This window comes from Neltuma alba, unplaced genomic scaffold (assembly GCF_004799145.2).
Source record: "Neltuma alba isolate B1F8T4 unplaced genomic scaffold, ASM479914v2 tig00012763_pilon, whole genome shotgun sequence".
NCBI lineage: Eukaryota > Viridiplantae > Streptophyta > Magnoliopsida > Fabales > Fabaceae > Neltuma > Neltuma alba.
In genome coordinates, this window is record NW_021637174.1 from 942444 (window position 1) to 969838 (window position 27395).

At 31.4% G+C, this 27395-nt stretch overlaps 1 protein-coding gene across 2 annotated transcripts; it reads left to right on the forward strand.

Annotated features, from left to right (window-relative positions):
- Nucleotides 1-529: 529 nt before the first annotated feature.
- On the forward strand, nt 530-11870 carry LOC114730780 (putative inactive cadmium/zinc-transporting ATPase HMA3). Of its 2 annotated transcripts, XM_028917892.1 has the most exons (10): nt 530-603; nt 863-1125; nt 2282-2542; nt 4348-4445; nt 6237-6492; nt 7088-7225; nt 7944-8271; nt 9060-9262; nt 9451-9653; nt 10223-11870. In XM_028917892.1, the coding sequence occupies exons 2-10, from the start codon at nt 921-923 to the stop codon at nt 11699-11701; spliced, it is 3171 nt and encodes a 1056-aa protein (XP_028773725.1). In that variant the 5' UTR covers nt 530-603; nt 863-920; the 3' UTR covers nt 11702-11870. The 2 variants fall into 2 exon arrangements, with proteins under 2 accessions (XP_028773725.1, XP_028773726.1); XM_028917893.1 differs by lacking the exons at nt 530-603; nt 863-1125; nt 2282-2542; nt 4348-4445 and adding an exon at nt 5953-6167.
- The last annotated feature ends 15525 nt before the right edge of the window (nt 11871-27395 follow it).

Consider the following 27395-nt stretch of genomic DNA (forward strand, 5'->3'; position numbering starts at 1 on the left):
CGGGTCTCACTTTTACAAATATGAAATGTTGATAAAATGTCTGAAATGCCCCTCAGTCAAATTGTGATTTGGTCTACTAAAGTTGTCATTCGCTAAAGTGAACTTGTCATTTCTTATAATCAACTTGTTATTTGACATATCCTCAGCCAAGTTGTTATTTGATCTATTAAAATTGTCATTTGCTAAAGTGAACTTGTCATTTTTCATAGTCAACTTGTCATTTGACTGAGGGGCATTTCAGACATTTCATCATGATTTCATGTTTGCAAAAGTGAAACTGGGTCTTTATTTACTATTTTTCAAATTAAGAGTCTCAAATTGCAATTTTATATATTGGGGCATTTTTTCACAATTTTTCCTATATAGTACTACTATTATATATATATATATATATATATAAAGTAGAGTTGGTGCAAGATATGCTGTTACCAACGGACTGTCGTTATTATTATCATTTTTATTTTATTTCTGTCAATCAGCCACTTCAGTTGCTCACCTGGCCCTTCATTCTCTACTTAAAGGCGCCAACGCTACCGAAGCTGCTTCATCAATAACTCCTCCAGGCTCCAGCTTTTCTTATCTCGTTATACTCTTACCACAAAGGTTTGTTTTTCTTTCACACCTTTTGTGCTTCAGCCTTCAACATTATTGCATCAAAATTTTCGCTCTCGTCTTCTTTTTCTTCCTCACCTCTCTCTCTCTCTCTTCTCTCAAGATCTCTCTTAATATCTTCTTCATCTTGATTGACATTCAATTTCCACAAAAAGGAAACTAAATTCATTCGTATTTGAAAGTTGCTTCCCGCATTCGAAATGAAATTTGGTTTGCGTCTAATGTGTGGTTATATGATCTGGAATAGCAGGTGGTCGATCGATCGGTCGGAATCGGAGATTTCGATTTAGAGATTCGCGAAGGTTCTAATGGCTGCCGAGGGAAAGGAAAAGGTAGTGAAGAAGTTGCAAAAAAGCTACTTCGATGTGCTAGGACTTTGCTGCTCATCGGAGGTGCCTCTGATCGAGAACATCCTGAAAGCTCTCGACGGAATCAAAGAGGTTTCCGTCATCGTGCCTTCCAGAACGGTCATTGTTGTTCATGATAGTCTTGTAATCTCACAGGCTCAAATCGGTAAGATTTCCAAATTAAATTCTCCATGGCGTGTTAGGAAATTCTAAAACTCTTTTGGACAATGAACTGTTCTATAATACTGGACTCTGTGTTGTTAAAATTATATCATCCGTGCATCTCTCAAACTAAACAAATTGTGTGAGAAACGTAATTCAATTCTCTCCATTGCTGTCTTCACGTTTTGCTTTAACTGGTAAGCAAATCGTAACAGTTTTCTTTAGTGCGGTGTTTTGTAGCTATAACGATTAGGTTCGGGCGCTACCCGCGTGATCGAATGCCAAGAAACGACTATATGTAATGGGGAAATGGTAGTTTTCAGTTTTTTACTTGTACCACCTTGCTAGACTCGAGCTACAGGGATGCCGTTAAAAGAAAAGAAGGATTCAGGTCGATATTAATATATTAGTAATTTAGTTTTAAAAAATTATTATCTTTTGATGTTTTATTTTTAAACTTTTTTAAAATATAGATGCAATATCTAGCTTACGGTAAATGAAATTCACGGTATAATTATATTTATTTGATAGGAGTAAAACAATAGATTGCTATATTTTTAAAATTTAAATTTATATCGTTTAACATTTTATAAGATTTAATTCAGACAATAGGTGATTGGTTATCGTTGCTGTCCTTCTTGTATTTATCATTTGTATTGTTGTCTAGGATATTTTTATTGATTAATGTCAATACAAGTCGCAAAAAGGGACGTAAAGTCCAACTGTACGGTTTATAAGCCGTAATTAGTCCACTTCAACTTCCGTGCAAATGCATAGGAACAGCATCACCTTAAAAACTTGAAAACTTAAACGGTACAGAAATTAAAGGAAGAGCAACTAGCATTGAGCAACACTATAAAAAATGCAAAAGCAAGTTTAAAAGCGGGGGAAAAAGTATGAGGCAACCTTTTGACGTTCTCGTTTAGTGGTTTCCCAGTCTTTTCCACAACTTTATCTTATATTTTATGTGAAAGACAGATATTGCCAATGAAACCCAAAGGACCCCCCCCCTTTTTCCCTCTTAAAGATACCAATAAGAACGGAGGTTTGATGTTTCCGTTTGCTTTATGACCCATTTTGACCACTTTGGATTGCTTCTAACTTTGCTTTATTATATGCTTAACTTGATGTCTAATGGGCAACTTGTTGGGGGGTGACAGTTAAGGCGCTGAATCAAGCAAGATTTGAAGCAAATATCAGATCCGAGAATGGGACAGAGACGCTGCAAAAGAGAATGCCAAGCCCATATGCAATTGCTTGTGGAGTTTTCCTTTTGTTATCCTTTTTAAAGTATGCTTACCGTCCTTTGGAATATCTGGCCCTTGGAGCAGTAGCTGCTGGTGCCTTCCCTATTCTTTTGAAAGCCCTCGCCTCCATTCGCAACCTTAGGATTGACATAAATATTCTCATGCTCATTGCAGGTATTTATTTTGCATTATTCTTTCATTCCACTTATTATTTCTTCTTTTTTTTTTGGGAACAAAAAAGTTGGCATCACCTAGAAATTTAAATGCATCATGAAAAAAATTTCCTGCCTGGATTCTAAATATAGAAGTTACATAACTAATTTATAGACATTAAAAAAATTATTTTAGTTAATTATTTGTGAAAAAAGTGTATTGGTTTTCTTAAAATACTCATCAATCGTTTTACCTTGAAATCTTTTGCTCTTATTAATAGAAACCCCCCTTAATAGTTTGAGAAAAAATTATAATTTTTGCAAATAAAAAAGGTTGAGGTCTTTATATATAATAGATATAGACGGTCTCATAAGTCAATAACTATTCATATTTTTTTCCTACTATGCAAGTCTATTCTTTATGCTCTTAATTAACTTATCTTTTCCTTTTTGACAAGTGGTTAACTAAGTTCTAGAACAATACAAAGAAATAGATATACTAAATAATTACTGCGCCTGGCCTTTCGGTGCCCAAAATGTCTCCTTGTAACCCGAAGCTCTTCGAGAGGCGTTTTGCGAACGACTTTTTTTTTTTTTAATGGTGTAGTTAAACAATCTATTAAAATATGTTTATGCTTCATTTGCCATTTAATTATTGAGAAAATTACTATGACCTTCCCAAAAAATATAATTATAAAAAAATTTAATGACAAGTAAGCAGAATGAAACTTAATATCATTCCCGCTGGATTGGAATATTCACTGGTTAAAAACTTATTATTTTTCTTCCTTAACATCACATAATAATTTTCCTTAATTATTTGGTGATCTATAATACCTAAATTTCACTCTAAAAACTTTATTTATTATGTAAAATTCTAGTAGTTAAATTTAATTTATTATTTCTAAAAAGTACTTGTTTAAATACTCAGAATACTTTCTCTCAAGAACAAGTATATTTTTTGACGCATTATTTATTTTAGAACTAATTCTTATCATCACTAATATCATTCACTTATTTTTAAATTTAAAATATATATTTTTAAATTCAGCTTGGGAAAATTAAAGCTATATTAATCATGCCATCCTAATCGCCTAAACCCACCCAGAACAGTGATTTCGCTATTTATGTGCTCTCATTTTTCCTTATCGCATGTCTCTTGCTTGAGGTTGGAGAGACGGTATGCCATAATCTCTGATCTGAATACCTCACGCAACTGTGAACATTTAAAGCTCGATAGATGGAACAACGTACACTACAAGCAATTTCTCATTTCGCTTCTCATTATGGCGATCTGTTTTTTTTTTTTAATTTTTTAAAAAAATTGGGGGTTTGGTGGGGACTGGGGAGGGTCATAGTTAGAAGTCCCTATCATGTGTTATTTAAATTATCTGATGATTTTGTTTACTTACAAAATTAAAGAAAAATAAACAGAGATCATTTCTTTTAAAGAACTTGTATTGGAAGCATTTCAAACGTTAAAGACTTTATATTTCCCCAAACTTCACGAAAAATAAGAAATTTTAGAGGGTGTTGTTCAGTGTTGTAGTAGAGATATTGAAGTGAATGCAACGATAACTAGGACTCAAGAAGTAAGCTAAAATATTCAATTATGGACTATATTAGTGCATGGTGTGCTTGAAAATGAAGAAGAAAGTTCTTAAAATTGAAAAAAAAAATGTAAGAACCAATAATTTTTTTCCAATTGAATATTGCCCTCTTTTGAACTTATATGACAATTAGGGAAAAATAGGAAATTAACCTTCTCCCTTATATATGTTTAAATTCAGAACTGAGGTGTAATCTTTTTTTCTTTTGTATTGACAGTTATTGGGACAATTGCTATGAATGATTATTTGGAAGCCGGCACCATAGTTTTTTTATCTTCAATTGCAGAATGGCTAGAGTCAAGGGCAAGCCACAGGGTAAATTAATTATCTCTCTATTTTATTTTATTTTTTATACGAATCCCTCTCTTTTGTTTTTCAATGGTCATCGCTTAAACAATTTCTAGCAATTAATGATCTCTAAATTTTGTGTTGAAGCTCAATCAGATCGATAAGATCATCATGCCTCTCTAATAGATTTTTTTCCTGAATTGAAATGAAAGCTTAATTATTAATTATAGTGTATGCTATTTTAAAATTAAAATAAAGTATATAAAACTTTTGATTTTATAAAATTATGTGCATTTTTATATTTAAAATATGCATGAATATTCGTTGAAATAAAAACTTACAGTTATTTGAATAAATTACTCTCAATCTGTGTGTGTGTGTGTGTGTGTGTGTGTGTGTGTATAGTTCAATCAAAATATCTCCCTGCCTATTTTTAATGAAGGATATTTTTCATGTAAATTGATTTGGGTTCTTTCTGCCTCCTGTCGTGGTGTCTTGCATGTTCATCGACTTTTTAATTTATTTTTATGTAAAATTAAAGCAACTAAATATTTGAAATTCCACCTCAAATCTTTTTATTGAAAATTAATTTGTGATTATTTCAGAAATTTAAACATTTATTTTTATTTTTAAAATTATATTAATATATTCTTAATGATGGGCGTTGGATCAAGGCCCTAATCGGGCCTGACAATTTGCACCCCCACCAATTGATTTTTTTGGCAAGGATATTGCTATATTTTTTAAATTATCAATTGTACGAATCATTTGCCTTCCATACAAATATATGCGATCTTATTTTTTTAATCAAATATGGGGACTTATTTTAATTATTCATAAACTACAACAATCTCCTTGCACTGTGAAGGGGATTGAATTTTAATGTTCTAAGCTCCAAAAAAAAAATTTGTTTCTTGTTTTTATGATAAAAAAATTATTTTAGAAGTAAAAAAGATAACAAAAAAGTTGATCTCCTACTTGAGATATATGTAATGGTTTTAGCTTGATGGTTACTATACTTTAACTTCAAGCTTAATTTTAAGAACTCTTTTAGTCCTTAATATAGGATTTAATTATTGAGTTTATTTTAGTTCTAAATGTAAGATCTATTTATTATATTTATCAATTTTTTTAAATCATCTCTATAAATATTCCCCCAACCATAACAAAATAGGAGAGGAAGGGAGGATATTAAAAAAGATGATTATAATGATTTAAGAAAAAAAATCATATTTTTTATAATTAACTAAATTATATAACTTCTTTAATCTAATCAAATTAATTAAATAAGTTTTATATTAAGGACATAAGAGTATTATTTTTCAATTTTTAATTTACATGGCATTTAATTTTAATTTTTTTTAATGTTTAACTTGCCATGTAATTTTTAAAATATTTTAAATTAATTTCATTTTTTTAATTTAATAATTTTAAATTAAACATAATGAACATAACCATGCACACACAAATCAAGATACCACAAATTATAAGTTGATCAAAAACCAAAAAGATAAAAATGTCAAGCTGCAAATTATGTCGTTTTCAGTTGTATTTCTTATGGCCAATGTTGTCTTTCGCTCCTGAGTCAAAAGGAGCGAAAAGAGGACGGGGAGGTTAGCTTTGCTTGTCGTCTTCTGTATTTTGTAGTTTTGTTATAGTTTTTCTCCCTCACAAAAAGGTCGTCTTTCGCCGGTAACCAATTACCATACAGCGTTTGACAGAATCCAGAGAATTCGTTCTCAGGGAACGGTAAAGTGATTAAATTCCTCAGAAAGACCCTAAAAATTAGAAATTTACAAATATGTCCTTGTGTTCCAGGCGAGCGCAGCGATGTCGTCGCTGACGAACATAGCTCCTCAGAAAGCAATCATAGCAGAAACAGGAGAAGCAGTCGACGCCGATGAGGTGAAAGTGAACGCCATCATAGCCGTTAAAGCAGGAGAAGTGATACCCATTGATGGGATTGTTGTAGAAGGCAGCTGCGAAGTTGATGAGAAGACATTGACTGGGGAATCATTCCCTGTGCTTAAACAGAAGGACTCTCTCGTGTGGGCTGGTACAATCAACTTAAATGGTAACCTCTCTTACTTCATTTTGGTCTCCACTGGTTATAGATTATTATTAGATAGATCATTTCATTTTCAATATATAATAAGCTTTACTATTCAAGTAACGAGTAGTGCAGGCTATGTACCCATAGAACCGTAATCAAGTTTTCTTAGTATATTGTGCTTATTGAAGAGGCTAACGGCAAACTATCAAGTGAGAATGCCAAAAAAATTATTTAAAAATTTTAAAATTTTAAAATTTTAAATTAGTCCTGTACATTATATTTTAATAATAATTGACTATGTTTAAAAAGTAAATGATGATACATTTTTTAGTCATTTCTGATTTGAAATTTTGAAAGTTTTTTTGAAAAAACACTTTTTTGCTAGTAAAAGTTACTCCTCTTGTTATATAAGACCCTTATACATACTAGTACAAGGGTCTTATATTTAGGATTAGAGGAGTACTTACTATTTTAGGTTCAACCCACTTTTGACTTTTTGTACTTAGAAGTCTTAAGTGTAATGTTGGCGCTGGTATGGATAGAGTATTAAGAGAAAATAATTGCAAAGTAGAATTTTATTATCGACAGTGTATTGATTTGGTTGGCTTGTCGAAAGGTTACATTGATGTGAAGACTACTGCACTTTCCGAGGACTGTGTGGTGGCCAAAATGGCGAAGCTTGTGGAAGAAGCCCAAAACAGCAAAACCAGCACCCAGAGATCGATTGATAAATTTGCCAAAATTTACACCCCAGGTTAGTCAAAATTTCTTGCATCTGTTTCAATGGCTCCTGAAAGTTAAAAGCAAATAATGCAGAGTACTACACCATGCTTGTTAAAAATTGACTTGTCAATGGTTTCTAGTTCATTTTCACTTCCATTCAGTACCTTCCATTTGCATTTTTTCTTACGCTTTCTCTTAAACTTTGAGTCTGTTGCTCAAGCCTTGGCAAGTCCAGGGCATCACATTAGAGATAAGAGGACTTAGACTAACTAAAACACTCCACAAAGCTTGATGATGGCAAATGTGTTCATCGATAAACATAAATTGACACCTAAGCATGGAATGGCACTGACCTAGATCCAGTGAAACGGCAGTAGGACATTGGTATGTGTTAGAAGAGAATCATATAAGTTGTTGCGCACTTAAAAAGTATGTAAACATCTATTACATTTGAATATGGCCAGGATCTGTTAAAACATGCGAGTGTCAGATAAATTGCTAATCGAAAATTGTAATACTGTTGTCCTTTGAAGTTCTAGAATATATGACATTGTTAGATTGTGTCAAGCAACTGTCACACATCAATTTTGAATGCTATTTTTTTTTTGGTAAGAATTATAAACCTTTAGTTTATAATTAGCATCCTAAACGCATGCTGTTCGGTTTGCTAATATTTCAATTTTATGTCATTTCTTCTTTCCCTACATACAATATCATAGGCCTTATTTCTTGCTCGTAATGTTTTTCAGCTGTTGTGGTCATATCAACTCTCTTAGCGGTGATTCCACTTGTGTTAAGGGTAAATAATCAGAAACATTGGTTTCACTTTGCCTTGGTTGTTTTAGTAAGTGCATGTCCTTGTGCACTTGTCCTTTCTACGCCAGTTGCAACTTTCTGTGCTTATACCAAAGCAGCTAAATCCGGTCTTCTCATCAAAGGGGGCGATTACCTTGAAACCCTTGCAAAAATTAAGGTGATGGCTTTTGACAAAACGGGTACTATCACAAAGGGGGAATTTTTGGTGTCAAATTTCCAGTCTCTTTGTGATGACATCGATATGAAAACATTACTACAATGGTAGGAATTTGCTCCTCTGCCTGTTATTTGATCTCTAACTATCAAGAAAACAACATATTTAAAAAAAAAAAAAAAGATATTTTGTCTTTTGCGTGACATATCAGAAATGATCATGTGGCAAAGTTCTCAACCCTATTTTATCTGTCAACACCCGTTTGAGTTGTTCTAAAAAGCACAAAAGAGAAACGTTTCACGAATATCTCACATATCAAGAGTTGAGAATATGGGCCTAACTTGTTAGGTTGGCCTACTTAACCCAACGGAAAAAGGTGGGTTGGGTTGTAAAAATTGCAACCCATTTGAAAACGAACTAATTTTGGACCAACCCGCTTAACTCATGGATGGACTGGGTTGACCCACTTAACCTGTGGGTTGGCCTTTTTTAATTTGTATTTTTTTAATAAAATTTTGGAGTTCATTATATAGAAATATTTTTTCACTTATTTATATATAATTATTACTTTAATGATATGTACCTTTGGTTAGTTATTACTTTATTGATAATATATTAAGATTTTGTCATCTATACTATATTACTTAGTTTATTTTGTGGATTTGAATTAGTCAATAGCATATTTTAAAAATTTGATTTAAGTTATTAAAAAATTGTGACGGGTTGACAGGTCTAACCTACCAACTCATTTAATGAGTTGTATTAATAAAATCTTGACCTACTTTTGGTGTTGGGCCAGCCCATAAAAGTTGGGAAGGTTCACATTACTAGTCTTGCTCTTTGTGCAAGGCTACGTGGATACTGGAACTGGGGATCATTTTATGTTAACTTGCAGGGTCACAAGCATCGAAAGCAAGTCAAGCCATCCGATTGCAGCAGCACTTGTGGACTACGGAAGGTCTCTATCCATTGAGCCAAAGCCCGAAAAGGTGACAGAATTTGAAAATTTTCCTGGAGAGGGCATTCATGGAAAAATTGATGGGAGAGATATTTACATTGGAAATAGAAAAGTTGTCACTAGAGCTGGGTCTGAAACAGGTAAATGCTTTTCCCATATTTAGTGTGATATGACTATTTGGAGCCAAATGAAGTGTATCGTGGATATTTTGAAAATAAAACAAGATTTTCATATCTTCTATATTCCTTGGTCAATATACCGATGATCCATTTTATTTTTAATTATTGGGACTGAGTAAATTGATAATTTGAATTGATTGGATTTGAAGTTCCTGCCTCACAAGGTGACATTCCGGTTGGAAAAACAACTGGCTACATCTACTCTGGAGCAAAGCCAATTGGACTTTTCTCACTGACAGATGCTTGCCGATCTGGCGCCCAGGAGGCATTGGGGCAGCTGAAGTCATTGAGCATCAAAACCTCAATGCTCACAGGAGATAGTCAAGCAGCTGCCATGCAAGCACATGACCAGGTGTGTGCATTTAATAATAATTATTTTAAATGTGTGTTTTGAGCTTAAATATGCTTTAATTCCTTTGCATTATTGGGACACAAGTGTAAGGCTTTCTTAAAACTGCGGTGTTTGCCCGTGTTTGTCATGTGATTAAAATGTATATCTGTGAATTGGTCTAAATGTATTCATTTAGTATTTATCAGTTGAAAGCTTTTCACGTCCTCGTAATGTTTTGTTACCCTATTTCAAGCCTGGATATGCTGCAAATTCAGAAATTTGAAGTGCAAATTGATGGTCCATAATGAATATGCTGTCGGAACTGGGGCTGTTTACATTTCGTTATTAATCTTATATGGCTATATTCTAGCTCTCTGCTAGTATTGTCTCCATGTAGATTGATGCTGATATCAAAATAGTATTAACCATCAAAATGAGCTTAGTTATATGCCCTAACGGATGAGCTAAAAATATTTTAAGTTCATAAATATGTCTGGATATGTTCTAATCTATGCATTTACTTCCTAAAAATAACGTCAGAGTCATGGAAACTGAGATAAATGATAACCGCAACGGTACTTTATCTACAGCTAGGGCATGTTCTGGAGCTAGTCCATGCAGAACTTTTACCTGAAGACAAGGCAAAAATCATCAAAGAATTCAACAAGGAAGGACGAACAGCCATGGTTGGAGATGGCATAAATGATGCACCCGCACTGGCTGTAGCTGATATTGGTATCTCAATGGGGATTTCAGGTTCTGCACTAGCAAGTGAGACGGGCAATATAATTCTTATGTCAAATGATCTGAGGAAGATACCTCAAGCCATTAAGCTTGCAAGAAAATCTCACAGGAAAGTAATAGAAAATATTCTCTTGTCAGTCGTTACTAAAGCTGTCATTCTTGGCTTGGCCATATGGGGCCATCCACTGGTTTGGGCAGCAGTTCTTGCTGACGTGGGAACATGCGTGTTGGTAATCTTAAACAGCATGCTAATTTTGAATGGGTCATCCAAGCATAAAGGAAAATGTTGTAGACCTTCCTCTGGACTACACAGCCATAAATATGGATGCAAGGCACCTAATGACAAGTTCTCTCATCATCATCATCATCATCATGAACATAAACACCAGCATCAGAACGATCACCATTGTTTCTCAGACAAGAAGGAAGTGATGTCTCAGCCTCATAAATGCGCCTCCCTAATTACTGTCTCAAAGTGCCAGTCTAGCCCTGCATTTTCAGGCTCGTGTGGACATGCTATGCATGGTAACATCACGGAGAGTCATGCTCAATGTAAAGTCAATGCTGAGTTCAATGTACCCAATCATTGCCATCAAGGAAGCTGTGACCAGAAGCAAGAGGGAGTTCATTTGCATGATGTGAAAAATGCAAGTTGTCTGGGTTCTCACAAATTGGATCTGCTTGCAGAAGAGAAACACGAGATTACATTCAACAGCATTGGTAATTGTTTGGAACATACTAAGTCCCATGAAACAGTACACTGCCATAATGGAAACTGTGACATGGGAACTCATGGTGAACCATCACCCATTTCTCCTTGCCATCTCAATTCTTCTGCTTTGAAAGATTGCCTGCAATTTGGTAGCAAACATTGCCACTTGATCTCTGGTTGTGAAAATACAAAATGTCATGCCATTGAGCGCCAAAACCCAGGGTCTCATTCTGAACCTTCCAAGAAGCACCAGGAAGATCATGTCCGTCTTAACATTGACGATGAGCATGTCAAGTCAGACTCAATGGGAACTTGTGTATATTCAGAAGGGAAAGAAACAGGGTCCTGTCACAAAGGCTGCGCGGAAGAATGTGAAGCATCCACTTCCGTGTGCAATTGTGAGAGTTCAAATGACAGACAAGTTGCTGCATGTTGCATAGACGAGATCTCTTCAAAGGAATCCACAGATTTTGCTGTTTTGCAGGCTTGTTTAAGTTTAGACAAGAGAGAGAATGGTTCGTGTTGCAAGAGCCACATGAAGGAATGCTGTGGCAAGCATGAACATTTACATGCTGGTTTTGTAGGAGGCTTATCAGATATTATCATTGAATAGGTTTTGCTGATGTTGGTGTGGGCAACTGATGTCAGCATGTCTTGCAGATTACAAGTCACTGGTATGTAGAAAACAATGTTGTATTGTGTCCTGTCCAATGTTCGTATGAGACACAATGCGACACTTGAAATTTCACAACTTCATTATATATTTATTCCTGCTTCTTAAATTGCAAATGCAAGATAGATAGTTAGAAGATTTCCATGCACCATGAATTGTCGAAATTCTCCATTGGAACTGCATGTAATTTGAAGATGATCCGATGACGTGGCATCTGCAGCCTCCCTTTTACAAAGCAGGTCTGTAGGACATTTTCAGGTAAACCGTAGACATGTGGAATCATTATGTCGCTAGAAGATAGTTTTGTTTGTAGCCTACTATTGCTCATTAAGGTTTTCTGGAGGGAAAAGGACGTAACTTCTTGGCAATATTTGGCTAGGCTTTGTAGGGCTTGTCTTGTTGTATGTATTGCTTAGGGTGTGTTTCGATTAGAGGTGACAGAAGTAACTTTTTTTTTTAATCTGACTTTTATAAAAGTCAGATTGGATAAAAGCCAGATAGTATAATATGATTTATGTTTGGATTGAGTTTATAGAAAAGTCAGTTTGAGAAGTTGAAACTTGTTTGGATGATTAATAAAATAGCATGTTTAGATGTAAAATGATTTAAAAGGACATAAATTTTTTTAAGTAATACATATCTAATATTATATGTATATAATGTGACCATTTTAAAAGAAATATTAAAAATAAATAAATTTAATTTATTATTAGAAAGAAATTAAAAAAATACTAAATATTTAATTAAAATATTTAATGGGTAAATATATATAAATCAGAAATCATATATATAATTTCTGTTCTTCTCCCTCCCCCCGCCCCATCCCACCGCACCCCCCACAATGAGGGAAATAAACTCATGCAGAAAGCCAAATTAGATATTGAGGGTAGGTGAGAAGCATTAATGCCAACCCACCGTTAAAAGCAAAATGAGTAAGCTTCTCCTTAAAAGGCCGTTTATCCTTAAAAGTCAGGTTGCAAAAAGGGTATTCCAAACACACTCCAAATCCAAAACTCCTTTTGTCATTTGAGAAGTCAGTTTGGGCCTCCAAGTTGATCCCAAACACACCCTTATACCGAACTACTACTTGTAATTATTTGTCACAAATAAGTAGCTAATATCCATAATTCAGTTTGATTACGTTACCTTGTTTGTTTGTTTTTTTTAAATAAATTTTCATATGATTTAAGATTTGCTATATGAATGCCTTTAAACCTAGTCAACTTGATAAAAAGTTGACTTATAATCCACAAGATTGTAAGTTCAAATCTTCTTGTCAATATGAAAACCTTATTGGTAGATGATTATAAGTATCTTTGTAAGCGAAGGGACTGGTATAATTTTTTATTTTCTATTTCAAGTTATCTATGTAAGATATTAGTGATTTTTTTTTTTTTGCTAAAGTATAGTATCCTCCTATTAGAAATAATCCTATTCGACGTACTGTCGGGATATTAGTGATATTAAGGTGGGGTCAAAAGACAGAGGGATGACCTGACTATAAGTCCAATTAAGGAAATGACACATCTCTGCAGAGCTGTCAAAATGGCAAGCCCAAATGGGCTCAAGCCTATAAGCCCAGATACCCCAAGTTAGGTCGTTCTCTCAAGTCCAACTCTATTCAACCGTGCTTCGGGCTAAGTCTGAGCACAACTTTTATGAGCCCAAATGCCTTAAGTTTGGTTATTCTCTCTAGTCCAACTCTAATTGACCATGCATGCTTGAGGCTAAGTTCGAGATTCTTTTTTTTTTTTTTTTAAGTTTCTCCATATAGTAATACATATATAAAATCTTCAAAAGTCCACAAATAGATGTCTAGGGTATCAAATTAAGATCCAAAATGTAAACTAAATAATACAAATATAAGCCTTTAATCTTCATCATGGTCCAAAAGATTTCCACAAGTGGAGATGGGATTTGGGGAGGAAAAAGAGCAAAAGAGATTTTACGAGGATCCAAATCCACAAGTAAAATAAAAGCCAAGGTTTTCAACTTTGTCGAGTTTATAATAAAATCATACGAATTAATTAACACTTTAATCACAAGATTTTCAATTGGTAAGCTCTTCATAAGTTCATATATAGGGCTAATTTCATATGATTTCCAAAAAACACACACACATAAATATATATATGTGTGTGTGTGTGTACCATATCCATATGTATTCTCTGATAACTTGCTTACATACCTCATAGCTATGGCTTTACACGCACACTCACACACACAGATATATAACATCACAATATATTCCCTATTTGATTGAACCATATAAAGCTGATAGTGAGGCTTCATGTGTGTGTGTGTGTGTGTAAGAGACGAATATATATGTCATTGTCTTCTTTTTTTTCCCCTTCAGATTTCATTCAGAAAGAAAGAAAGAAAAGAGAACGTGATGTTGCTATTTGCAAAACAAGAGAATGTTAAATTTTTCTCAAAATTATTCCAAGCGATGCATGACTGATGGTTAATTTAAAGTGAATATGATTCTCAAGTTTAGTCATGATGAGATCATACATATATATAGTTCATTTTCGCAATCATTTTCAATCATCACGGCTCTTAATTTCTTTTCTTAATCATGACTTAATATGATTTCACAAGAAATATCGACTTGAATATAACAATAATTATTTTCAGTTATTATGTTTTAAATTGATTTATATTTCCTAGTGCAAAATAATTTTCCGTTTGTTTTTCCTTCTCCTTCCATGGGGGCAAGAATAAATGGTCATTGTTGATTGACAAATTCGTATTCCAAACATATCGTAACCAATTAACGGTAAATATAGATAGAATCATTCTATTCCCGCAATACGAGCTTAGTCAACTATACTGTGTTAAGTAACCAGTACGAAAAATCCTGACGTACTAACACATATATAGTGACAATGGATTCCACGTCAAAAAAAAAAAAAAAAGGGATTCCAGACAGGAAAGATATATCCCTTATTAGCTGGGTAGGAATTAGATTATATATTCTGCTTTTTCCACCAACGTTGACATTAATTTATGTGTATAAATAGGCTTCAATATGAGGCTCAAGAGATCATCACAGCAGGGTTTGCTCAAAGAGCCTTGCATGAAGAGGCAGAGAGTAGATTTGAGCCAAGGATGACTTGCCGGCATCTTCTTCTCTCTGAGTATTGCTGGCTTGTCATCCTTGAGCCAAGTTTCCTCTCTTTTCTCTTTCATATGAGACTCTTTCAGAGCTTCAATGTCCATTTAATAATATTATTATCTCTGATTCTAAATATAAGATTTAATTTCTAATATCTTTCTGTGCGTGCGCATACATACGTACATACATATATTTGTGTATCATATGTTGGATATGTGGTAGCACCTCTAATATCCCAGTGAGAATTTGAATATTGATTCGTCATATTATGAGGATTACTCATTTTTACTATATCCAATTCCAGTTAGCTGACACTACTATACCTTGGAAAAAAAATAATGCTTCAAAAGTCTAATTGGGTTGATGTTTTATGTTTGAGTTTATCATAATCCGTGTTCAATAATATATATCATTATCCATGTTTATAAAGCAATCCTTCAAATATCAAGAAAACGGAAATTGAAAATTGTTCAGATAATTTCAAGATGAAAAAGTCTCCCTCTATATATACACACACATATATATATTGATAATGTACCCGTACGTACCCTTATTGTCAGTGTGGTGATAATTAATAACCATATCATTTGAGTTTTGACAATTAGTAATGTTATCAAAGATTATCAGATTTAGAAGTACATCATGTTAACCCTAGCTTGGAGGAGAAGAGCAAATGAGAAAAAAAGGGGAGAACATAAAATTAAAGTGTGCGTGAGCCATTTATGTCCTCACATCTGGCTAATTAAGTATGAAAATAAGGAGGAGAAAAAAGTGGATAATAACTTTATTATATTTTATTAAAATATTTAAATATGATAATTATTATTTTACAATATTATTTATATAATTTTCATAATATATTACTGAATGGACATAAAATATAAATTTAATTTTTATCAGAAAAGAAAGAATGGAAAAAAGAAACATTTATGATTTTTTTATCTTCTTCATGAACTTTATTTTCTTTTTATCTTTCCAATCATATCCATAAATAATTTTTAATTTGGTCCAAATATTTTTCAAATAAATTGAATGCGTTAAATTTGGAGTAAAAAAATTCCTAAAAGATAATATATAACTGGATGTGAGGACGAAATATTAAACTTTTGGTGTTAATGTGCAATTATATATCATGGAGACCCTTAGAAAAACTTTTTTATTACATAAATATGAGGGAAATTATTTACAGGTCTCAGGTAAAATAAATAAATAAGAGAAGTCTCAAGAAATTTATTTCTTTACAAGTTTTATAAGTTTGATTTGTAAATATACAACGTAACTCAACTTGTAAAATGAAAAATTTAACTCGTAAACATAAATTGTTAAATTTGAACTATAAATAAGCGAGTTTCATCTATATATGAAATATATATATAATTTTTCAGTCTTTTTTATTTAATTTTCTAATTTAAGATGTATAGATAATTTTAATGCCAACAGATAATTTTTATTATATATATCTTCGTCGAGCTGAAACATATCAATTGAGAGTAGCCAAGACGGACTCAAGGATTTACGGATGGTTAATTGATTATGATTTGACGTTTTGAATAATTTTTATTGATTATTTTCCTAACAAAATGCATTTTAAAATTATGAAAAGAAGAAAAGCCAATATTCTTTTCTGAAAACTGAAAGATCAAAGAAGAATAGAGGATTAAGAATCTATAAAAAGAAAACATATTAAGAATCTATAAAAAGAAAACATATGGTACCTTCGTCTTTCATTTGGAATGGCACGTACGCAGCACAAAAGCCAATACAAGAAAGAAGCCTGTCAGGTCATGTTTTTATTGGTAAGGAACCCAATAAACTAAACTTGGTCAAAATTTAATTTGATTGATTAAGTTCTCTATCTTTTGTGAGAACAAATTCTCATTGATTGACAATATCATATAAGAAACATGAAGTAACACATAATTAACATTCATATAAATATTATATTTCCCACAACATTTTTTTTTCATACTCCTTTAATATTGTAAGTGTTATTTAACTAATTTAGATGGATTTAAAAAACTAAATATAATTATTTATTTTTAAATAATATGGCATGATCTTCCTAAGTATATCAGTTCATAAAACAGATAAATTAATTTGAAAAAAAATAATAAATATGAAAAATAAAATGGATTAAAATTGTATGTTTAGGACCATATATAGGACTACTTTAATAATTTAGGCCAGTTATACTATTAGAGAAAAGAAGTCCCACAAATAATAAGAATTAAGAAGATAGCTTGGCAATATATAAGGTTTGAGACGTGTATAACCAAGTGAATTGAGCTATCTTGACGAAGAAACAAGAGATAGACTGAAAATGAAAGATCAAGAAAAGAAATAGAAACAAACGATATGAATATTAAAAAGAGAAGGGAAAAAAAGGGGGGGGTGTCTTGAGACTTAAAAGGGAATGTATACAAGCTGAAGCTATTTGGATGAAGTAGACAATCCTTTAACGCAGTTAATATGAAGAGATTGTCAGTTGTGGGGCTGATCAGAATTAAGACTTACAAGTATACTTACACTAAAAGTTAGCTGGGAATTGAATTCATGGTCTTAAATATAATACTTTAATCTATTTTATACCTCTAATTTATTTTATATTGATTGAATTAATATGTTGAGGGAGTTTATGTCAAAAAGAGTAGTTTTAATTAAAATGATTTAATTGAATATTTTACAAAAACTAACTCATATTTTTGATAAATAGCTAATTTAATTATTTTTTTAATCTACTTAAATTAGTTAAATAGATTAAATGTTAAGCATCGTAGGTAGTACTATTAGCAAAATCTTTACATTGCCAACATCCTCACGGCATATGGGCTTGGCTGATAAACAATAATGTTGGCCATGTAATCAAGACGTACATACGTGATTGAATGAGGCAAAAATTGATATATGATAAAAAAAAACAATAAATAATATTATTCTTACCAACATATATAATACTACCCGTAGTCTTTAATATAAGAATTAATCAAATAATTTAAGTAGATTAAAAAAATTAGTTAAGTTATTTATTTGTAGTTGTTTTCTTAAAATATCTTTGCTAATCAGATGTATTAGTTAGAATTACTATTATTATAAAGATTCCATTAAAAAATGGATAAATATAAAAAATAAAGTAGATTATAATCTTATATTTAAAACTAAAATAAAAGTTAAATGATTTTTTATATTAAGGATCAAATGCAGTAATATTTATTAAAACTATCAATACAAATATATTTCTTAATTCGATCTTAGTCTTTCTTCAAACTCCAATTCCTTTGGTCATCACCTAATATAGAAGGGCTCTGCCTTTTTCCTTACAAATTTCATTTTTAAACTATCAAATATGTCGTTGTTCACTTTTTCGAAAAACAAATTCGTACTTCAATTCCACGCGTAGTGGCATGAGAGGGACGCTTCCCTGAAAAGTGAATGAGTATTCCCATTCTCGTAACTGTTCGGCTTTTAATTAATGGCCCATAATTTCACTCCTCGCCCTTGCCAGAATAAATTCTCATGTTTATTGATTGACTCTCTATTATAAGGCATTTCTAAACGCAAAATCGAAACCAATAAAAGGTGTTTAAGTTATATTAACTATGTCAAAAAATGAAATAAATTTTTTTTATTTGATCCATATTTAGAGAAAAAAATTTCATTTTGTATTACATTCCCTCGTAATTAATAATTTAACTATGATTGATATTAGAAAAACTTAATTAATATACCCGTTAAGTGGTTTGTAACAAAACCGATCTAGAATTTTTTGAGAAGGTGTCTTCTAATAAGAATTGGAGAGAGTATATCAAACAATTCGTAACCGAACCACACTAATTATAGAATCATTCTGTTCTCACACCACAATAGTTATAGGAAGAAGAAAATATGGGCTCAGTCAACTATCAGGACTTGAAAAAAACCTTACGTACGTGTTGATACATGTAATAATAATGGATTCCACATTACAAAAAAGGGTTCTAGACAAGAAAGATATATCCCTTATTAGCTTGGTAGGAATTAGATTATTCTACTTTTTCCACCACCGTTGACCTTAATTTATGTGTATAAATAGGCTTCAATATGAGGCTCAAGAGATCATCACAGCAGGGTCTGCTCAAAGAGGCTTGCATGAAGAGGTAGAGAGTAGATTTGAGCCAAGGATGACTTGCCGGCATCTTTTTCTCTCTGAGTATTGTCGGCTCGTCATCCTTGAGCCAAGTTTCCTCTCTTTCCTCTTTCATATGAGACTCTTTTAGAGCTTCAACCACTCAGTGTTATCTGATATCATTTTCTAAGTTAAATTTGGGTCGGGTTATACTTGTTTTGGTTTTGAATATATAGGAGGCAGTTGGAGTATTTCATGTTTGCTTTCGTTTTAAATGTAAGATTTTAATAATATTTACAGTAAGGAGGTTCATCAAAGGTAGTTATGAGATATATATGTTGGCAAAAAAAAAAAGTTATGAGATATATATATATATATATATATATTATTAGAAAAGGTATTATAGTCAGGCAAAAGAAAAAGGTATTTTATAAAAATAAACATATATTTGGTACAAATCTATAATTTAACTAATTTTTTTAGTATCTATAAAGTAGTTATTCGATTCTTATATTAGTAACTCGAGTGAGTATATGATATCATTAAGCCAAGTTTTATATATGGCTTTCGTTAGTTCATCACCTTTTTAATTCTCTCAAGACCATATAGGCTCGAGATTGGAACCTTCGACATTAAATTTCTTGTAATATCAAACACTTCTGTGTTGACTTTGCAATATACTACCTCCGATCCTTAATATATAAGCTAGTTGACTGATTTGAGTGAACAAAAAATTAGTCAAGTTAGTTATTTGTAATAAATATGTATTGTCTTTTTCCAAATATCATTGCTAATCAAATATATTGGCTAAAACTACCATTATTATGAGGACTATCTTTAAAAAAATAAATAAATATAAGATGGAAAATATATTTAGGTCTTATATTTAAGACCAAAATAATAGTTAAATGAATTCTTATATTAAAAAACAGAGATAGTATATAATAATACATGAGCTATATCCTAGAGAACGTACTGCTTGTTTTGTACATATCCAAAGTCTCCAATGATATATTTGCGTGCATTATGATTCATAATTCTAATTTCTAATTCTAATATTAATTAGGAGAAAGTTTAGTTTCTAGCTAGCATGTATAATGTATGCATAGGTCTAGTTTGGAGACTTACATATGAGAGGACGTTTATCTTCATGTTTCTCTCTTCTGTCTTTCACTGCCATCAGTTGATTAATTTGCATATCTCATGTTAGGTTAGGAAAGGAATGAATTTTTATATATCTAGAAGCATTTTGTACGTATTTTCCCCCTCCAATAATGAGGAACACACGATACGGAGAATATTCATATTCATTTAATAGTTAATTGTTGGTGAGAAAATTTACCCACCATCTCCCGTAAAATTCCATGGACCTAACACCGACAACTCATATATATATATACATATATATATACATATATATATAACGCTTATATAATTAGTTTAGCCCCTTAATCTAGATATATGCAGTTCTAAAGATGCTTAACAAAATAAAGTTATTGGCTACACCCTTTTGGCCCAATGACAAACAATTACGCACTTTTTAATAAGTAGTATCAAAGTTAGGTATTAGGCTATGGGACAAGAAATTTGGCCTGGAATTTTACAATTGATATCAAAGATTATAATAATTAAAGGGAGAAGATCATTCAACACAATGTTTGAATAATGAAGGAATTTGATTCTTATTAAATAAGGGTTGAATATATTTGAACCTTGGTAATAAAAAAATTAGCTAAGAAAGCTATTTCTAATTGGCCTTGAATTATAATGCAGTCTCCCATAGATAATAGCAATTTAAGGGATATTTTTGTAAAAAAAAATCCCACAAAAAGAGACTCAAAATTAATATATTCTAACAAAAATTTGTTGTTATTTGTAAATCCAATAACCAGTTAAAATGTTGTTACTAAACCTGATTCATAATTTGGTAATTTTAAACATTTTTTGTGAGATTCTTCCTGTTTTTTTAAACAACCAATTGTTCGAATGAAGGCACTTGATTATTCCTTCCAAAATAAAGCTGCTTGTGATTCAAAAATTAGGTTAAGAAAACTACATCTAATTAAAATTAACTATTCTCTCAAATATGACTCAATATATAGTACCATGCATCAAATGATTGCATTTTAAAAAAAAGAAGGTAAAATTAATCTTTTGATCTTCTAACTTTTAACTCATTTTTAATTTAATCCTCTACATATAACTCGACGCAACTCAATCTTTAAACTTTGAACTTGGTTATGACTCTGTTTCTCAACTTTTCACATTTAATAATTTAATCCTTTTTCATATATAAATTATGTTGAGTCATCAATTAATTATCTGATGTGGCAAAAATATCATTCAAAAGTATTAAAAATGGCAATCAAAGCTTCCAGCATGGGGGGAAAAAAAAGAAAGCTTTCTTCTTTCTTCTTCATCCGCTTCGGCAAGGCCAATAGATGCAACAAGAATGGATGTGAAAAACAAGTAAATAGAAGTTTGGTGGACCAAAGATAGGGATTACTGGAAACCACAGCAATTTTATGCCATACCTGAGACTCTATTTGAACTATGCTTCTCTATCCTGGTCTCCAAATGTCAACAGTGACAAACATAAAGGTGCCCAGGTGCTTTCAATTTTGTTATTGATTCAACTTCAAGGATACAATTCGATAGTGCCAATTTATATTGGAATTGTATAGTGTTGTCATGGGGCTTGGGTTGCATGCGGTGCGGCTGACTTATATTTGGTTCACACTGTAGCCTTTTTGAATTTTCCCGGTGTGGCCTTGCCGGAGTGGTTGAAGAAGAAAGCTGATGCTTTTTTTTTTCCCCCATGCTGGAAGCTCTAATTGCAATTTTTAATACTTTTAAATAATTATTTTTGGCACATCAGATAATTAATTGATGGCTCAACATAATTTATACATGAAAAAGGATTAAATTATTAAATGTGAAAAGTTAAGGGATTGAATCATAACCGAGTTGAAAGTTTTGGGATTGAGTTGTGTCGAGTCACAATTAGAGGACTAAGTTAAAAATAAGTTAAAAGTTAGAGGGCCAAAAGATTAATTTTTCCAAAAAAAATCAAAGATAAAAACTTAAAGAATTTAAAATTACGTAATACTCCTTCGGTTCTTAATACTCTTCTAGTCTTCAATGTAGGACTTGACTAGGGAGTTAATTATACTAGTCCTAGAATCTAGTCAAGTTTTATCCCAAATTACGTAATATATAAGACTTATTTCTTATGTTTATTTTTAAAAAAAATTAATTCTATTGATATTTTCTTAACAATAATTAAGTAGAAGAGGAAAGAAAGGAAATTAAAAAATATATTTAGAGTGTTTTAAAAAAATTATATCATATTAACTAGTTTAATTGATATTCTTAATCTAGTTAAATTAATTAATTAATTAGGTTTTACATTGAACACCGGAGGAGGACTTGTTAACTATGATTGATTGATATTCAATGTTGACTGTGATTGATCACAAATAATATAATTAGGAGATTTCAATTGATTCGATTTTGTAATTAATAGGGAGATTATCTTATGTAAATGATACATCGTCACGAAAAATAAGAGAAATTCACTCATTACATTTCACAAATTCATATTCTCTTATTTTTATTTTCTCTTATAGCTTGTACTTTTAGTAAGTTTAGTAAGTTTGGTATGAACTAAATACATCAGCCATAAGTTCTCTGTTTGAAAGTTAGAAAAGTTTCACATTTGTGGGCGCGGGAAAAAATTCTCAATGCCCATTCATCCAATATTTTATTTTGCGGCTGAGCATTCATCCCAATCTTTTAACTTTTCCTTGAACTTTTTTTTTTTTGGTCATTTTTATATCATATCCATAATCAATTCTTTTAATAAATTGAGTGGGTTGAAAATCCAAAGGAAACGAAATAAACTCATAAACTGTAAAAGAAAAATTCCTAACAATGTTTTAAAGGTAAAAATTAAAAAAAAACTATTATATATAAATATTACCTCGAAAAACACAATTACAAAAAAACTTATGGTTTTTCAACTTGGAAATATAACATTGAGACTCTTGAAAAGAAAGAACATTTTTTAGAAAAATTATGTAGTCTTCATCGAACCCGAAACAAATCGATTCAATTCTGAGTCATGACCAACTCATAAATTTATGGATGATTATGAAATGACGTTTTTGAATAAGTTGAGTGCTTTAATTCCCTAGCCAGCTATGCACTATGAACTAATAGAAGAAAAAGCAAATATTCCTTTCTAGAGGCGACACCGAAGGATTGGAGGATTAAGAACAAAGAATGTAATCTATAAAAGTAAAGTGTATAGTGAGTGAGAGTGTGTGTGTGTGTGTGTGTGTGGGGTAGTGCATATCTTTCCAGGAATGACACGTACACAAGCAAAAAGAAAGAAGCCTGTGCGGTCACATTTTCATCGGCATGGAACCCAATAAACAAAGTCAAAATCTGAGTGATTAAATTCTATCATTTTTGTGTGTGTGCATTATGGTGCATATATTTCCAGGAATGACACGTAAACAAGCAAAAAGAAAGAAGCCTGTGCGGTCACATTATCATTGGTAGGGAACCCAATAAACAAAGTCAAAATCTGAGTGATTAAATTCTATCATTTGATAGAACAAATTCTCATTATTGAAAGTCACATATATATCAGAAGCATGGTGATGAAACCAATTTAACAATCATACAAATATTCTATTCCCCACAACACAGTTTTATCAGAAGAAGAAGTTCACATACAGTCAGCTCTATAATAATATGCTTTGTTCTCAATTATTCTTCAAGCGACACGTATACCTACATGATTGAACATTAATGGGTCCCAAACATAAAAAGGGGTTTCAGATAATTAAGAATTATTCACATTCCGGAAGCTTCTCTTATGGGCTTATAAATAGGGTTTAATAGTTAGGGTTTTAAGAGCATTGAAAGTCCATGTGTTAATTTGCTCAGAATGGATTGCATGAAGAGGTAGAGAGTATATTTGAGCCAAGGATGACTTGCCGGTGTGCGTCTATGTATAGATATATGATTCTGAATACTTGAGGATCTTGCCGGCAAGTCATCCTTGAGCCAAGTTTGCTCTCTTCATCTCTCATATGATCCTTTTTAAGAGCTTCTCTATTACTGCTACTACAAATAATGTGTCTGTTATTTTTATCCCAAACCATTTTCATTAGGTAGGGCTCATGATGGGTTGATGACCTTGTTCTGAAATCATTTTTTCATTCCTAGTTTAAAGGTTTTCATTATTTATCTCATCAATGACTTACTTTGTTATCACTTTGTGTCACTTTCTTCTTTTCTCTGTTTGAATTTCATCACATTAATTAATGCCTTTAATTACGAAGAGAACCAAGGTATTGAATTGGGCAAGAATTGCTTGTTCAATTGATTTGTTTTATTCCTCAAATTATTGTACTACCGTCCATTCTTAATATAAGAGCTAGTTGACTAATTTGAATAAATCAATAAAATTAATTGAGTTAGTTATTTATAATAAATAGGTGTTGTTTTTTCTAAAATATCCTTACTAATCATATACATTAGCTGGAACTACCATTTGATGAAACATTTAATATATACAACTATTATAAGAACCATCTTGAAAGACAAAATGAATTAGAGTCTTATATTTAAAACCAAATTAAATGTTAGACTAATTTTTATATATCAGATATAATATTGTCTTGTGACATACCCGGGTTTGGAACGTGGCATTTCGGTATATTATTGTTTTGAGACATATGACAAAAGATCCACAACAATACGTGAGCAATCCATTGTTGTTTTGCATGAAAGGCTTATCAACAATGATCTGTCAAATGAGAAATAATAATATGCAAGCAATGGGACAATTATATACACCTTAAATTCACAAATTCACCGAGATCAATGATTTCTCTAAGGCATGCATTGTCTTGCTATTTCTTTATGGTCATGCATGCTGCAGTTAATTAATTATTCTTTTTACTACTACAAAACGCATTATTTAGGTTCTTACTTTCGTTTTCGTTTGTTCATGAAAAAAAAAAAAAGCTTATGTTCTCATCTGTTTACATTACACAGACAAAAACATAGGACGGATGAGTATACTGTGTATATACTCGTCCCCTCTAAAGAGACAAAAAATGGCTTTCAAAACATACATAGATAACATATTTTGTAGCAATGTTTACAAATTCTCATATACGAGTAATAAAATCTAGATTGAACTGTGCTGCATGTTCAAATGGCTGAAAGAGAGATATCATATACTACATTCGGTTCTTAATATAATAGCTTGTTTAAATTTATTGTGGTCCTAAATATAAGACCCTAATCTATTTTGTTCCTCATATTTATCTTTTTTTTTAAGATAGTCGTTGTAATAATATTAGTGCTAACCAATCCGTTTGATTAGTAAAGACATTTTAGCAAAAACAATACCAATTTATTACAAATAACTAACTTAACTAATTTTTTAATTATTCAAATTAGTCAATTAGTTCTTTTATTAAGGATTCGATGTAGTATTATGTTAGTGAATCAGCTAATAGAATTTAAAAAAAAAGAAAGAATCAGCTAATAACTGTTACAAGGGAAATAGATAAAGTCAACTTGTATATATTAGCTCCTATACACAATGCCTAAAATTACCCATATACCAGCGTGGAAATCTATTCCAAACAAGGATGGTTCTACAAGATGCAAAAGGTAATTAAGAGTCAACTGGCCATATATGATTGAAATTAAAGATGCTTTTTCCAAACCTTCTGGTGTTGATCATGCAATTTCAAGTGACTCATATAGGATTTAAATGCTTGATTTGTAATGGAGACTAGTGTGTGTGTGTGTGTGTGAAGTTATTGACCCAAAAGAATAAACGTTTTAATTTCCTAATTCCCAGACCCTAGTAAGGATTTTTAGTTATAAGCTTTTAACTAGGAGTGTTATATACATGAATATAATATGTGCATGGTGAATAGTTCTCCTCATGTCACTACAGATTTTTTAAAGGACGTGTAACTTCTACATAAAGTTCTGTTAATACTATTTTCAGTCCTAATTAGAAGACCTCATTTGTAATCTATAAATAAAATCTTCTAATTATGATTGAAAGTAGTATATTCTATAATTTTTTTCCCTATATTTGTAGATTATCAAATTTCTTTTATTGGTTTGTATTTAAATATATGCTTCCATAATATGAAAAATAGGAATTATACGTCATTCAATATTGTTGATTTATTGACAATAACACCATTTCTAAAATTGATTTATGTATTTAAGTACTCTTCCAGTCCTTAATTTAGAACCTAATTGTTAAGTTAATTTTAGTCCTAAATATAAAATCTATTTCTCATATTTATTAATTTTTCTTAAATTATATTTATGGATACTTCCTAAACCATAATCAAGTAAGTGGGGGAGGGAGAATACTAAGAAAGATGATTATTGTGTTTTAGGAAAAATATATCATATCTCTTATAATTAACTGACTTATTTAACTTTCTTAATCTAATCAAATTAGTTAAATAAGTCTTATATTAAAGATCAGAGGAGTATGTGATGATTATTCCTATAATGTTAATTTCCTTATAACCAGAGACCATTATTAAAAGAATCCAGAAGCAACATTTCGATAATTGTTTTTGGCCAAAAAAACATTATGATATTTGAATTATTAATCTTTTGGACATGACTATGTAAATCAATTTCATTTGATTGGCCTGTTTAAATTTGAAAAAGCTGATGGAAAATTTTAATTGATTAGATTCTTTTATAATTTGACTAAGTTCCATCGCGATTTCTTTTTCTTCTTTTTGGCCAGATATTTCTTTTTCAGGGTGTTTGGCAACCTCCAAACCATGGTTTTAGAAGCATTTTTCCGTAAAATGAGGCAAATTCCTCTACATATTTACTTTGTAAATCGTAAAAGCACTTCTGAAACATGGTTTGGTTTCTATCCAAACACCCCCTCAATCTAAGTTTTATCATTTTTTTTAAAATACAAAATAAAAAAGGGAAAGAACAGGCAAAAAAATCACACAATATAATGACATTAATGACTCTTTTTAAATTTACAATAGGATTAATATAATCTTTTGTCCTTCAAATTTGCCCTTATTTTAGTTTTAATCCCTCAATCTTCAAATAATAGCTTTTGGTCTCTCAAAAAGTAAATAATCTAAGTTTTTATTAGATTATAGGGATAATTAATCTCCAACTCCTTATAGTTTCATCTGATTTTAATGAGGTCCTTATAAATTTTTTTCTTTTATAGATCCTTTTACTTTCGTGTATTTTAATGAGGTCCTTCTATTTTTTTTATTTTTATCAAGTCCTTATAGTTTCACTTATTTTTAATTAGGGCTTTTAGTTTTTAAAAAATTATTATTAACTTTATTCTTTAAAATTAATTTTATTTT

What these genes read in the sequence shown, in the direction of transcription:
- LOC114730780 (XM_028917892.1), top strand. Translation starts at nt 921, where the DNA reads ATGGCTGCCGAGGGAAAGGAAAAGGTAGTGAAGAAGTTGCAAAAAAGC. An exon ending in AATCTCACAGGCTCAAATCG is followed by an intron (nt 1,126 to 2,281) that starts GTAAGATTTCCA and finishes GGGGGGTGACAG; the next exon opens with TTAAGGCGCTGAATCAAGCA. An exon ending in TGGTACAATCAACTTAAATG is followed by an intron (nt 6,493 to 7,087) that starts GTAACCTCTCTT and finishes GCTTGTCGAAAG; the next exon opens with GTTACATTGATGTGAAGACT.